This window comes from Coenobita brevimanus, chromosome 110 (genome assembly GCF_032717465.1).
Source record: "Coenobita brevimanus isolate Jiangsu-jjx chromosome 110, ASM3271746v2, whole genome shotgun sequence".
NCBI classification, from domain to species: domain Eukaryota; kingdom Metazoa; phylum Arthropoda; class Malacostraca; order Decapoda; family Coenobitidae; genus Coenobita; species Coenobita brevimanus.
This window is the reverse complement of record NC_137063.1, coordinates 38,104,448-38,118,263: the sequence shown is the minus strand read 5'-3', so window position 1 is coordinate 38,118,263 and position 13,816 is coordinate 38,104,448. Positions and strand designations below refer to the sequence as shown.

At 40.1% G+C, this 13,816-nt stretch overlaps 1 protein-coding gene across 1 annotated transcript in view; it reads right to left on the bottom strand.

The window, feature by feature from the left end:
* Nucleotides 1–13,816, bottom strand: part of LOC145417553 (uncharacterized) — a 33,599-nt gene that overhangs the window by 4,021 nt on the left and 15,762 nt on the right. Inside the window, exons 10-16 of the mRNA XM_080286261.1 lie at nucleotides 13,419–13,565; nucleotides 9,018–9,110; nucleotides 6,656–6,799; nucleotides 5,810–5,907; nucleotides 4,761–5,011; nucleotides 1,109–1,236; nucleotides 112–261 (exon numbers count right to left, since the gene is read on the bottom strand). Of these exons, the coding sequence (XP_080142387.1) occupies nucleotides 112–261; nucleotides 1,109–1,236; nucleotides 4,761–5,011; nucleotides 5,810–5,907; nucleotides 6,656–6,799; nucleotides 9,018–9,110; nucleotides 13,419–13,565 (1,011 nt within the window). The remainder of the gene's footprint in view (nucleotides 1–111; nucleotides 262–1,108; nucleotides 1,237–4,760; nucleotides 5,012–5,809; nucleotides 5,908–6,655; nucleotides 6,800–9,017; nucleotides 9,111–13,418; nucleotides 13,566–13,816) is intronic.

Genomic DNA, 13,816 nt, shown 5'->3' with positions numbered 1-13,816 from the left:
AAAAAAAGTCACATGAATGACTAAAATAAAAAAATTATGCAAGATCCTACCCTTAACTATGATACTGTAAAAGACCAATCCAGATTCAGCCTAGTCTTAATCAACACTCACCTGCTGGTCAACAACCATAGCATTTCCATCTGCATTGATGATGATTTGTTGGTTGCCAGTACCTAGGTGATAGCCTGCATTCTGCAAAGCATCCATGAGAGCAGAGATGTTTGCCTGGTCCATCGTCACTGTATTACCATCGTCAACCATCTGCAGAAGAGTGAGATTCTGTTCAGACACTGGTTGTCACACATAATTGGTATGATGCACTAATTACTATTTATGGCACTGACTGAAGGTGTTCTGTATGGTCATACAGAACCAGGACTGGCATTAAGATAACCCACCCAAAAAAAAAAACACCTTTCCCTCCCCAAAAAAAACCACACACACACACACACACAAAACAGCTTAAGTGGGTTTTTTATTTATTTATTTATTTATTTTTTATTTAATAGAGTTAAATTTTATATTAAAAAATGTAGGTTTACATCATACTGATAAATGAGGTCTACATACATATACAATCAAAATTTAAAACCCATTAAGATCTCTCTCTCTCTCTCTCTCTCTCTCTCTAAAAAAAAAAAAAAAAAAAAAAAAAAAAAAAATCTTTTAATCTCGAGCGGAAGTTCCTAGTCTTGCGTGCTTGTGTTTTAGTTGCTACTTTGATATAAAGGATAATGAAACAACACACTGAATTTATTAGCATACCTTCTGTTTCACTCTAAATTACTTTTTAATTTCTTATTTTAACTGATTTACATGTAAATATGAGGAATAAGAAAAAAAAAACAATAAAACCCAATGAAAACCCCCCAAAACCAGTGGGTTTGGTTTATTTTTTTTTATTTTTTTTCAACCTTGTACAGAACTTGAATGAAGTTCCATTATTACCTATAGTGCCAATTTGCCAATTTCTCCCAACTTACAATACCAACCGTAAGAAAAAGCCAGTGGCATTCTTGACTATGTTTCACTTATAAGAATTATCTATATAATATTCTCTATACAGTAAAAAAAAAAAAAAAAAAAAAAAATGTTTGTGATGCTGTACCTTTATTTGCTGGATGTGTCCATGATTCATAATATGGGTGGCCTGAGCATGGTCTGGTGGAACCGCTTCATATTCCTCTAGGTTTATTTGCCGCAGGTAATGCATACCCTCCATACCACTCATACCATCTGTAACATAATCATCAAGGTATAAATTTTTTCTGTCAACCTAAACCCTTCATACCACTCATACCATCTGTAACATAGCCACCAAGGTATAAACTTTTTCTGTCTATCTATCTATAGCCAGATGCCATAATTCTGTAAGGGGTGGCCATCTGACTAGTTAGTTGTTTTACAGGGAGGGGCACTAACCCTCTGCCAACCCACTTGTTGACAAGTAGGGAACATGTGTGGGTTGGTTATATGGTTACCACCCAGCATTGTAGCCAAATTGTACTCCACTTGCTTGTGGTGACCTCACAGACACCCCGTGTAATTTTCAATCCATATTTTTAATACACTTCAGCACTGTTTCGGATACCAGGGGTGACAGGGATGGTGCTACCTGGGGCTTTGCCCCAAGAAGCTTTTTTCTCTCTCATACTGCTGTGATATGACTTGCTGGCAAACTTGTGTCTGTGGCATAGTGGTGGGGAATGTAAAGTTGTTTGGCTGCTTTGCCTGTGGAACTTTCTTCCACGTTGGTTATCCTGATGTTGAGGAAGAGGACCTCACTTTATGGCAAAAAAGAACCCCAGCTTCAAATGCTTCTGCAAGAGCTGTGAAGTCAAGTACAGTATAGTGACTTCCTTAAATCATCAGTAAGTCATCCTGATGCATGACTGGATGACCAGATCCTAAAGCTATGTGCACTGAAGGCACATGCTGGATCATGTGATTTTCTAGGGAAATTAGAAGCAAGCTGTCCAAATTTCTGACAGTGGTAACGCTGAGTATTCTAAAATCATAATCCTTACACCTATTTAACCCCGCACACACATATTCTGGTAATTAAGTATAGCCCTCCATACATTTGCTGACATTTTTAGTAGAGCATACTTGCTATAACTCTTTTCCCTTGAGACGAGAGGATCCAGCTTAGCACCCTGATCCAAAAGCTGTGAAATCTCTGTGTTCTCTTCAACAATGTGTGCAACCATTTCATTATCTGGAATCATGGTGGAAATTCAAACAAGTCATTTTTGGTATGACCTTTTTCAATCCACGGACAATGAAATTAGACTCACCAAATAATGCACATTGCTCTGTTGGCATCCTTCTATGCCTTCTCCATACGAAATTTAATTATAAATGAACTGATGTTTCTCTTTACAGATGGTGACTGGGATAGTCCTGAGAGATGCTTTAATGCTCCTAGACACTGAAGGACTGTTTGCCCTAACCCCTTTTTCTTTGTCTTATGACCAGTACCTGCTGTTCACTTTCCTGCACATCATTTTTGTCCAAATCTGACCCTTCCAATTCCTTAATTCCATCCTTGATGATGCCAGCAAACGACCTGGCAGAAAGGGAGGTACTTTTTGCACCTGGCCTAAAGCCATCCAATTTCCTTTCAAGGGCCTCGAGTCTGGCTGACTCCCTCAGTGCACAACCTTTAGGATATGGTCATCCAATCATGCATCAGGATTGTTTAATAATGATTTAAGGAAGTCTCTATACCTGACAGAACAGCTCTCACAGAAGCATTTGAAGCTGAGCTTTTTGCACCTGGCCTAAAGTCATCCAATTTCCTTTCAAGGGCCTCGAGTCTGGCTGACTCCCTCAGTGCACAACCTTTAGGATATGGTCATCCAATCATGCATTAGGATTGTTTAATGATGATTTAAGGAAGTCTCTATACCTGACAGAACAGCTCCCACAGAAGCATTTGAAGCTGAGCTTCTTTTTTGCCATAAAGTGAGGTTCTCTTCCTCAACATCAATATAACCAATGTGGAAGAATGTTCCACAGGCAAAGCAGCCAAACAACTTTACATTCCCCACCACTTTGCCACAGACACAAGTTTGCCTGCTAGTCATATCACAGCAGTATGAGAGAGAAAAAAAAAAAAAAAAGCTCCCTGGGGCTAGTGCTATCCCTGTGTCACCCCTGGTATCCAAAACATATACCAAAACAATGTTGAAAGTGTATTAAAAATATCCATCCATCCATCATCCATTCCTATGTCGCCCCATGAAGAAATATAAACTGAAAATTAAACGGGGTGTCTGTGAGGTCACCACAAGCAGGTCGGGTACAACTTGACTACCGTACTTCAGAAGAGGTTACCCTAATTGTCAAGATGCCATAAGTGCTGAAAGAAGATGCTAAATGAAAACTTTTCCCTTATTCTGAGTTGTATATCTGCAACAGTCATGGTATACATAACACTGGTTACAATACTGCCACTATGCAAGGCAGTGGCACCACACAAAACTCTGTACTCTGTTTTATGTACAAAAGTGAAAAGTATATCACCACCATCATCATCCAATCCTGTGTTGCCCCATGAGGAGAGTAGGAGCCCAAGGCAAGGCAAGTTGGTCCTGACATTTAAGATGATAGTCACATGCCTCACTCATCCCTGAGTGGCATTACGTGAGCAATAAACCTCAACCACCCCTTGAATCTAAACCTGCTCATGCTCAATCTGATTGAAGTGCCTTAATTACCCACTAAACCACCAGGTGCCATAACCCGGTTATGGTTACCGCCCAGTGTAGTAAATGGTTTCCTGGTATACAGGACACCATTTGGCGTGTCGCTCACTGCAGAGTCACCTAAACACAGAAGGAAGAGGAATGAATGAAGGAAAAAAAGACTGAAGAGGCAGTGTCGAGTCACTCGTAGGCATATGGAAGAGGAAAGAATGAAGCAATGAAAGACAAGAGGATGGAAGGAAAGAAGGAAGGAAGAGAGGAAAGGGCAGTCACCCGAGGGCAGCACTACATCAAGTGAGTGGATGGTGGCTGCCCCCACCTAATTATAAATAAAAACATTCATTCCAGTCAACTACTGGTCATCCCTGTTCTTGCAGCTCTTACCTGAAACAGCACCAAAAATAATATTGGGCAATTTATTGCATTCATTCATTACTCTATCCCAAACAGCTCATATATATCTCCTTATTAAAACAGAGCTTTTCTAGTTGAAGCAACTGTGTGTATTCTATCCTGTCTGTTATAATTTTATTACCTTATTACTACCTTCCATATTTTGTCCTTTCATTCATTTCAACAACTCAACTAAAAAACATCTGACAGTCATCAGAGGGGGGTAAAATTTAATTTTAAAAATCTTCCTTCTTCAAAATGCTTTGTATGTGATCACTAATTATTGTCATCCATCTCTCCACATTATATAAGAAATTATGAGGAGAAATTATGAAAAGAAAACTACAAAACTCTTCACATATTACACAAATTGCAAACTTATCACTTCTATGATGCTATAGTTGTGCTAATATTTGAAGATAATTTTGGACTCTCATATCCAGACTACAGTTTTTTACTGCTAGAGTACTCATATATTTATCCAAGGAGAAACCTGCACTTGCCCAAGAAGGAAACTGATCAACCACATATACAGTTAGAGCCCTATCTTATGCTATGAATAACAAATTTATATGTGCACGGGTATGCAAACATGAGCATGCACACACACACACACACACACACACACACACACAAAATGTAACCTTCTATTTTTACCTTTGGCCATATGTGCCTGAGACACAAGATTAACGGCAGTGGCCAGCAAATCTACTGAATTAATGCCCTCGCCACTCTCATCCGTTGCAGGCTGATCAATTGGGAACTCCATGGTTCCGTCTCCCTCATTCATAGTCCCAATAATCATGTCCCCTTCCTCTGTTCCTTCCCCCATCCCAGGGCCAAGATCAGCTCCAGTCTCCTCTTCCTCCTCCTCTTCTTCCCCTTCCAGTACTGGCTCTCTTATTGACCTGTAATGGCAATGGGGCACCCTCATTATGAGTCACCTTCATTCAAATTCCTTTTTTCTACCAAGTCCACACATAAATACATAAATGCTATACAGGCATAAAAGACAAAATGCTTCATCTTACGGAATCCCCATGCAGAGGGTAGCCATGGTATGGCTAATGTTTTCTATGGAAACTAAAGAAAGGGTCAAAACTGGCTAATTACTTCTCAACAGTTGCTGGAAGCTGTTGGGATAAATGAAATCTCTGATGCAGTATGGGGTAAGATTTGTAAAAAATTACAAGTCTCAGCTTGGAATCTGAGTCTTACTTACTTGTGGCTGAGTTTCACGCCAGAGGGTAATGATGACACAGCTAGATACCAAGCTTGTACCCACTTTACTCTTATGGTAGTATCTCCCACAGTCAACAATAATCTTTTCATTCTTGCATCCTACAGACAATTTTATTCCCTTAGGAAAGATGGATGTTAATGAAGGGTATATCTAACCCCTCCAATATGAAAAGTCTGCTCTAAAACGGTCTACAGCTAGACAGCAAGCCATCACATGGAATGAGTACCATGGAGGCAAGTGGATGGCTGGGCATTTCTGGACAACCGGTCCCTCATACTACAGGAGGGTTGTGCAACTGTAGTAAAATGCGACATTTGGGCACATGAGTCACACATTTTGCATGATCGGAGCATGTTACAGAAACTATTTGGACCTGACTAACAACTCAATGCATTATATGTGAACTGTATTTTGGAAACAGGCATCACTGGCATGCTATCATGACAAGTGAAGAAGTACTCACGTCTGGACCACAGGATTGATAATCAGCTGCTGGCTAACCGAGAGGTTGTCATCCACCGAGGTTACAATTGGTGATTCTGGTGGCTTCACATCATGCTCCTGCCAAGACAAGATAAACTGTTCTGCAATCCTTACTTCTTTGACATTTTTCGTTTTTTTTTTCGTTTTTCCTTTTTAAAGGCTCCAACATGCTTGCATGTGTCGGCCTTGGTCACCTAATGGCAGTTCTCCATGCTGCATGATCCATTGCAGCCTCCCTGTTCAGTCCCTTAACCCTGAGGTCACACTTAATGACCTCGTCCCATGTCTTTCTCGGTCTACCCCTCATAACCCCACCCCCAATATTAACACTTCTCACCTTCCTTACCCAATTATCATCCCCCATCCTCTTTGACATCTTCAAACACTAAACTCATAACTGTCATATAACTTTTTGCTGCTGTTTTCATTGCAACCCCCTGCCCATTTCCTGAACCCAGTTAACCACAGGAAACTGGTGACTCTGACCAAATGCTCCCAGAGATCGTTTGTTGAGATTATGGTGAACGACTGTCTGTGTTGTGACAATGTGGTACTTACTGTAAAGTGAGCACCTGTGATGTAGTGTATGTGGTGAGTAATTGTGTTGTGGTGTGGGAGGCTGCACTGCAGTGTGGGTAAAGTGGATTGTTTGTGAGTTGTTTTGTGTTGGTATTGTTGCAGTGAAGGGTGGTGGCCAAACTGCAGTCTAACTAGGTGTATTTATGTCTCTATGTACGGCAGTTTTTGAGGGGTGTATGTCTGGTGGTGCTTCTTCAAGGATGCTATTTGGCTAAGGGTTTTGGATAGCTCTAGTGGCTATGTGTACCTGATGCTGTGCCAAGCCACTGTCCATATCCATGTTAGTATTGGTGTCATCATCATCATCATCATCATCTGCGGGAGCTTCAACATCCATGTGCACTTGCCCATCACTGTCTATCCTCTGAATTACAGTTGCAACCACTGGAACCTGCAACCAAGGCAAGAGAATTTTGATTATCATATATTCTCCAACAAAACGTAAATGTTTTTAATTAGACGATGATATCATGTGGCGTACAAGATGTCCTCTTTATAAGCCAGAAATCTGTTAAAAAACATCACAAATTTTCCCATATAGCATAAAAGGTACTGTAAATTATAGGTGCCAATGAAATTTTAATGAGCAACTTGTCAAAAACTTGCTGTGTACAGTACAGTATTTGGAAAATAAAAATAAAAATAAATAAAAGGTAATGTAAGAAGGATTTATTGCAATTTCCCTTCCATAAAGTTTGAAAAATAGGGACCATGGGAATCAGAACCACCAACTGTCCTTTTATGAGACATCATGTCATCTAGAATTTCTGTATAGGAATGGTTCCTCCCCATTACTGTAGTAACTAATGAAAAGTGTTCTGCTCTTTATGTTAATGTACAAAGACTAATATTAACCCCTAAAGACCAACTGCAGATGACTGGCTGCAGCCATATTTTGCGCATTGGGACCTATTGCAGGCAATCATAGAATGGCTACCAAAAGCCTGCGAATGGAAGCCCCGCCTCTTCGATGACGTAAATGGTACTTAGCCAATGGAACCTAAGATAATGGGTGGTGGGAGGCGTGATCTGGCCCCCTCCCCAGGTGTGGGGAGGAAGCCCCCCCACCATCTCTCCACTTCCCTCTGCCCCATTGGACCCTGCCCTCTGTGTCCCCTCCCACCCAAACTACTCCCCATACCCCCTTTTGATCATTTTAGCAATGTGTGGCAGGTACATTCCCTCCCTTTCCCCTACCTCCTGATGCCCCCCACACTCCCTCCACCTCCCTCTTCCCCCTTATTTTGTCCCACTCTTGCTCAATGGTCGACAGTGCGGTAACCATTAGACTTACAGGAGTGAAATATACATTTTCTGGTGTGTAAAATCAAGCTCTTGAAATCTATAAGACAAATTTACATGGGTGAAAGTTGAAAAAATCGGACCCTAACTGCAGTTCAGGTGGAAGAATTGCGGTCTTTAAGGGTTAAGGTTGCATCCATTACTTGACTGTGTCAAGAATAACAAAAAGATGTTCCTACCCTTCGCTTCATTGTGTAATGACTTAAAGGGTTCCGGCTCTATTTCACTGTCAAGATTAATAAATACTGTATACTGTTATCCACTATTTCACTGTGTCAAGACTATTAAATATGAACATCAGACAGCAAAAGAGCTTGAAGGCAGTTCTGTCAGGCAATATGCTGTCAGGGTGGGGTTCCTAGGAATAAGCAAGGCACTGGAGATGGAGGTGTCAGGTGTTCTATATCCAGGAGATATAGTTATATAACACATCAGCTGCATATCTATGGTGTTAGCTATGAGGATTCGAAATACCATCCATTAATAAGAGAACTGAAAAATCAGATAATCTGGCTATTCATCCACGCAATAAACAAACAGATACTAAGCTACAGCAGTTAGAAAAAAAAAAAAATCTTTTCTAGTTAACAATGAAGCTTTTCCATTAGGAATGAACAAAGGTTGAGGAATATTTAAATTGCTCTATGAGGAATTCTCTGACCACTAAATCTAACCTCTAAAACAGTATGCATATCAATGTCCAATGGAAAACACACTATACTTGTGGCACACGACTCTGAGGTTGTCATTAAAGTGCCATGGCAACCTACCCATCAACAGTGCTTCTGATTTTCTGTATAATATGATACGCTTGTGGTTCATTTATAATATGTTCGTGTATAATAATATTCATGTATAATATATTTGTGCATAATAACATGATTCGTGTATAATATGATATGAAATCAGACGCGCTGTTGACTGACAGGTTGCCAGGGTACGATAATGACAACCTCAGAGTCGTGCGCCGTGACTAAAGTCTAGGTATTCCTTAAAAATAACCAAGTAAAGCTACTCATCTGGAAAAGTAACTTGAGACTGTCATAGCTTAGCTGAATTAGGAATTTTTATTTTCAGTTATAATCAGTTTAAGCTGCAGCAAATATGTTGTCTACATATTAATTCAGTCAAAAAACTGAATAGCTCTAGAAACTTTTCAAAGTTGGAATGGTATTAAAATCATGTTGGGTTCCCAGCAAGTAATGCAAACAGTAACATGATACCTTAAGGTTCCACATACTGATGCCACTATTCCACTCTGCTAGGTTGGGATAAGTTCCAAATATCTTTACATAACTTTGCCTTACCTTTATCTGCACAGCTTTAGTTCCACTCTGATGACTAGACACAGTGAACTTTCCGGCATTTCTTAAATCATTTGCAGTAGCTGGAACTAACATCTAAAAAGAATTTAAAAAGTGCATTAATAGAGCACATTTAAAAGGACTTTCCTTACATTATAAGAAAACTGTATTACTATAGCAGGTATAAAAAAAAAAAAAAAAAAAAAAAATCCATCCACAAATGAAGGTCAAGTACTCATTAGCTTCTCTAACAAGTTTAAAGTGTTTAGGTCAGGGATGTATAAATAACAATGCGAAAAGCATGTAGGGTGGGTATTTCTAGTCGTTCATCATCATCACAATTGTATTCCAATATCATTCATTATAAATGAGTGGGATGGAAACAGAATGGAAAGGAAAAATAAGAAATCAGAAATATTCATAAGATTGTCCAGTGCAATGTGTCATTTATCCATTCAGCAATTCTTCAAGAATCTAATATTCTCCACTTCACAACATACAGTATGCTATGCCATTCATAAACATCTTTACAAGTTTCACCTGTTAAAAAAAAAAAAAAAAAAAAAAAAAAAAAAAAAAAAGGAGGGCAAAGGGATTTTATCATGGTTATCTCTTTATATGCATCATACATTCAAAATCATATATCATTCTGCTTCCTCAGCTTTATATACTGTACAGATACTATGTTTACTCCCTGACTTACTCACCCTCTCAAGACACCATTTTACTGACTCATCACTTCTCCTTGTACCTTTCTCATGGCATAATAACTACCCAGTATCTCTTTTCACCATCCTTTTGTCCTGTCTTTCTATGGGGTCAAAATCTAGCACATTCTTCAACCACCTTGTTAATCATCTTTCTAACTCAACATTTTTCCCATGCATCACTTTTCGTTATTCTATTCAATCAAAGCATATCATACATATATCCCATCCACTTCTATCACTCTCAGATTTCTATACAGTATTTTAATGATTCATATCATTACAAATACTGTTTATGGGACAGTCTCTCCTGAAATTAATTTGTAACTTGTATGCTTAACATATACACACACAGTACATCTAAATTTGTGTTGCCCCATGAGCAGCATAGGAGGCCAGGGCTAGGCAAGTTGGTCTTGACATTTAAGATGAAAGTGACCAGCCTCACTCATCACTGAGTGGCATTACGTGAACAATAAACCCCAACCGCTCCTTGGATATGAACCGAGACAGGCTCAATCCAGTTGAAGTAACTTAATTACCCACTAAACTACCAAGTGCCATAGTTTGGTTTAATAGTTACCACCCAGCATAGAAAATGGTTCCCTGGTGTGCAGGAAACCACCTGGCTTGCCACTCAGTGTAGAGTGGCCCATAGATAGAAGGAAGAGGAAAGAATGAAGGAAAGAACGACATAAGAGGAAGGAAGGAAAGAAGGAAAGAGGTGAGGAAAGGGCAGCCATCACAAAGCTGTACTACATGGAATGAGTGGATGGTAAGCACCCCCACCTACCACCATGATGTACTGTATGCTTAAGACCTTAAAAATACGAGTCACTTTTCTTTTTCAGTACAATCCAATATCTCCAGCTATAAAGTGTTTTCCTCTAACCAATGTGTTCAACAGAGGAAGCAAGCATTCAACACCACCCAAGGGCCACTGGATGATGCTAGGCAGGACACCAAGTACACACTGCTACATAACCAGAGCCCTCTATTAACTGGAATAATAATCTAGACACCACGTGAAAGGAAGGCATGGCATTCTAAGTCCATCACTGCACCATAGTACTTACTTTTCTCTTCCAGGTTTAAAGTACAGTACCTTCAATCACTTGCACATTCCATTTCAAATTATCTGTTGACAATCATAATTTTACTTTTTATGAACTCACCATCCACTCACTCGGTGTTGTGCTGCTTTGGGTGTTTGCCGTTTCCTCTCTTTGTTCTTTCCTCTTGTCTTTCTTTCCTTCAATCTTTCCTCTTCTTTCTGCCTATGAGTAACTTTACACTTCCTTTTCTGTCTTTCTTTCCTTCATTTTCTCATCTTTCTGCCTATGGGTGACTCTACAGAGTGACAAGCCAAATAGTTTCCTGTACACCAGGAAACCATTTACAACACTGGGTGGTAACCACATAACCAAATTATGGCGCCTGGTGGTTTAGTGAGTAATTAAGGTGCTCCAATCAGACTAAACCGGTGCAGGATTATGTCCAAGGGATGGTTGGGGTTTATTGCTCACGTAATGCCACTCAGGGATGAGTGAGGCTGGTCACTGTCATCTTAAATGTCAGGACCAACTTGCCAAGAGCCAGGCTCCTATGCTCCTCATGGGGCAACATAAGATTGGATGATGGACGGATGGATAAATTCAGGTTTTATAGATAAAGATAAATACTTTAAATAATACAAGAGAAGTACTGTACCAAAATATAAATACAGTAATCACTCAGTTATCCAGATGCTCCGTATCTAGATGTTAGGCCTTGGCTCTATTACTTCTGTATCCAGATTTCTTTGTCCATATCCAAACATAATATATCCGACATGACCAGGTGGACAGCCTACAAATTTAAGAAATCTGTTGGGCAGCCAGCCAGCCTCTCTGGCCACGCATTGATAACAAAACACAACCCACCAGCTCAGTAAAACTGGCTGTCCGTCTCTTCAACGAATGGTCAAAGTCCCCCAGCCGTCCCGATCACTGGGAACATACCAGTCACCACGTCAGTAATACAGACCCTAACCCACCACCTAAGCAAATATGGCTGTCCACCTCTTGACTGAACAGTCAAAGTTCCCCAGCTGCCTGAATCACTCCGAAGCTACAAGCCACGTGCGAGTAATATAGACCCTAACCCACAAGCTAAGCAAAAATGGCTGTCCACCTCTTTGACGAACGGTCAAAGCCCCCCAGCTGCCCTCACTCCCCACCCCCCATCCCTCCTCCATTCCCCTCCATGCTCAGCACTGCCAGGCATGTCTCCCCCCTTGTCACCCTGTCCTCCCCTACCCCCGCTTAGTGCGCTGTCTGCCTGGCCTCCCACCACTTACCTCCCAGCATCACCATGAGCAATTTCTTTATAGAATTTGGTGATTTAATCAAATACTATTAGTCATAGTGCAATTCCAAAAACACCTTCAGAAAGCTCATGATATTCTGCATCCAGATATATGCTTAGCTCTTGCATGGTGCAGGCAAAATTTTGTGCTAGGATGTTGGGAATTTATATGAAGCTATTTTTACTCTTGAACAAGTTTATTCTCTCTCCATTTTTGTACTTTTACTCTTCAGTTTAGAGTGTTTTTATTAGCTTACCTTATATTAACACTAGCGAAGATGATGGTATACAATATTTAAACCAATAAAACCAATTTCCAGGGGCATATTTGGCCATGGAAATATGTTTCTTTGAGCACATGGAAGCAGCCATTGCTGGGTTTTCGGCTCTGTTGGTGTCCCAGAAACTTGCTGAAGACATACTGTTCCCGAGTGGGTTAAAATTCTGTTTCCAACCGTCGTCTTCACTGATTTTTTTTGGTGGGTCTTTGTTGTTTATACATGATTTTCTTTGTGCCTAGCATCATACTGGATACTCCCATGTGTATTTTGATGTCTATATAGCTGAAAGACCGAAGAAGACTTCCACAAGTAGGAGGGGTACTATACTTACAGGTAGGGTATTTGTGGATTTTTACTGTTTATGCACTGCATTCTTAGTGTCAAGCATTATATTGGATATTCCCTTGTTTTGATGTCTACATAGCTGAATGACCAAAGAACACTACCACAATCAGGAGGGATACTGTACAGATAGGTAGGGTATTTGTGGATTTTTGTTATGCACTGGTTTCTTTGTGAATAAATTATAATGGACATTCTCATGTGTGTTTTGATGTCTAAATACGACTGAAAGATCAGAGAACATTGCCACACTTGGAAGCGGTACTGTACATATAGGCTGGGTACAGGTAGGGTATAGGTACAGTAGAGGATATTGATCCGTATCCAGATTTCGTCTGTAACAAGACATGCCTTTGGCTCTATCACATCGGATAATCAAGGGATTACCGTAAATATAGTAAGAACATTAAACTGAAGAGATTAAACGTAAAGAATTTAGCTCTCTCACTGCCACATGCAGACCTGGGTATTTTATTCAGGCCACATCAAGACTGTTCAACTCAGGAAAAAATATCTAAGCATTACAACAATCGCTCAAGTTTTCTTTCTATTTTTTTTTTTTTCTCTCTCTCTCTCTTTTACCCCTAGAATCTGGTTGTACAGCCTGGTAAAATAACGAGTACAAAGAATGTGACAGAGCTAATTCTGATGCCCTGCTTGTATGTTATAAAATCTAAGACTTTAAGTTAAAATTTCATAAGCTCTAACTGTAGGACCAGAAGACTCACATGCTTGCTGCCAAGTGCAAATTGGACCTTGACCACCACTGGGACACCTTTACATGGCTTGAGCAGTGCAAAAGGTGTTCGACCCGCTGCTAGTGCGCGGTGCATGGCCTTGGTGTCAATGGGCTCAATCATGATTCCATTCCTCCACTGTAAAGGATTGCATATTTTAACAACTTAAGTGAAAACAGCAAACAAAGGAAATGTATACAAGCAAACAGTAGGTAATGGAAGTGTATAAAGTACAAGCAAACCAAATGGGAGAATACAGTGAGGAAAAACAAGAAGATGGCATGAAAGAATGAAGTCTCGGAGGGAGAGAAGCATGGTAAGGTATGAAGAAAAGATGACAATGAAGAAGCATGAAGGGATTTTGTCACAGCCATCTTAAATGTACTGTA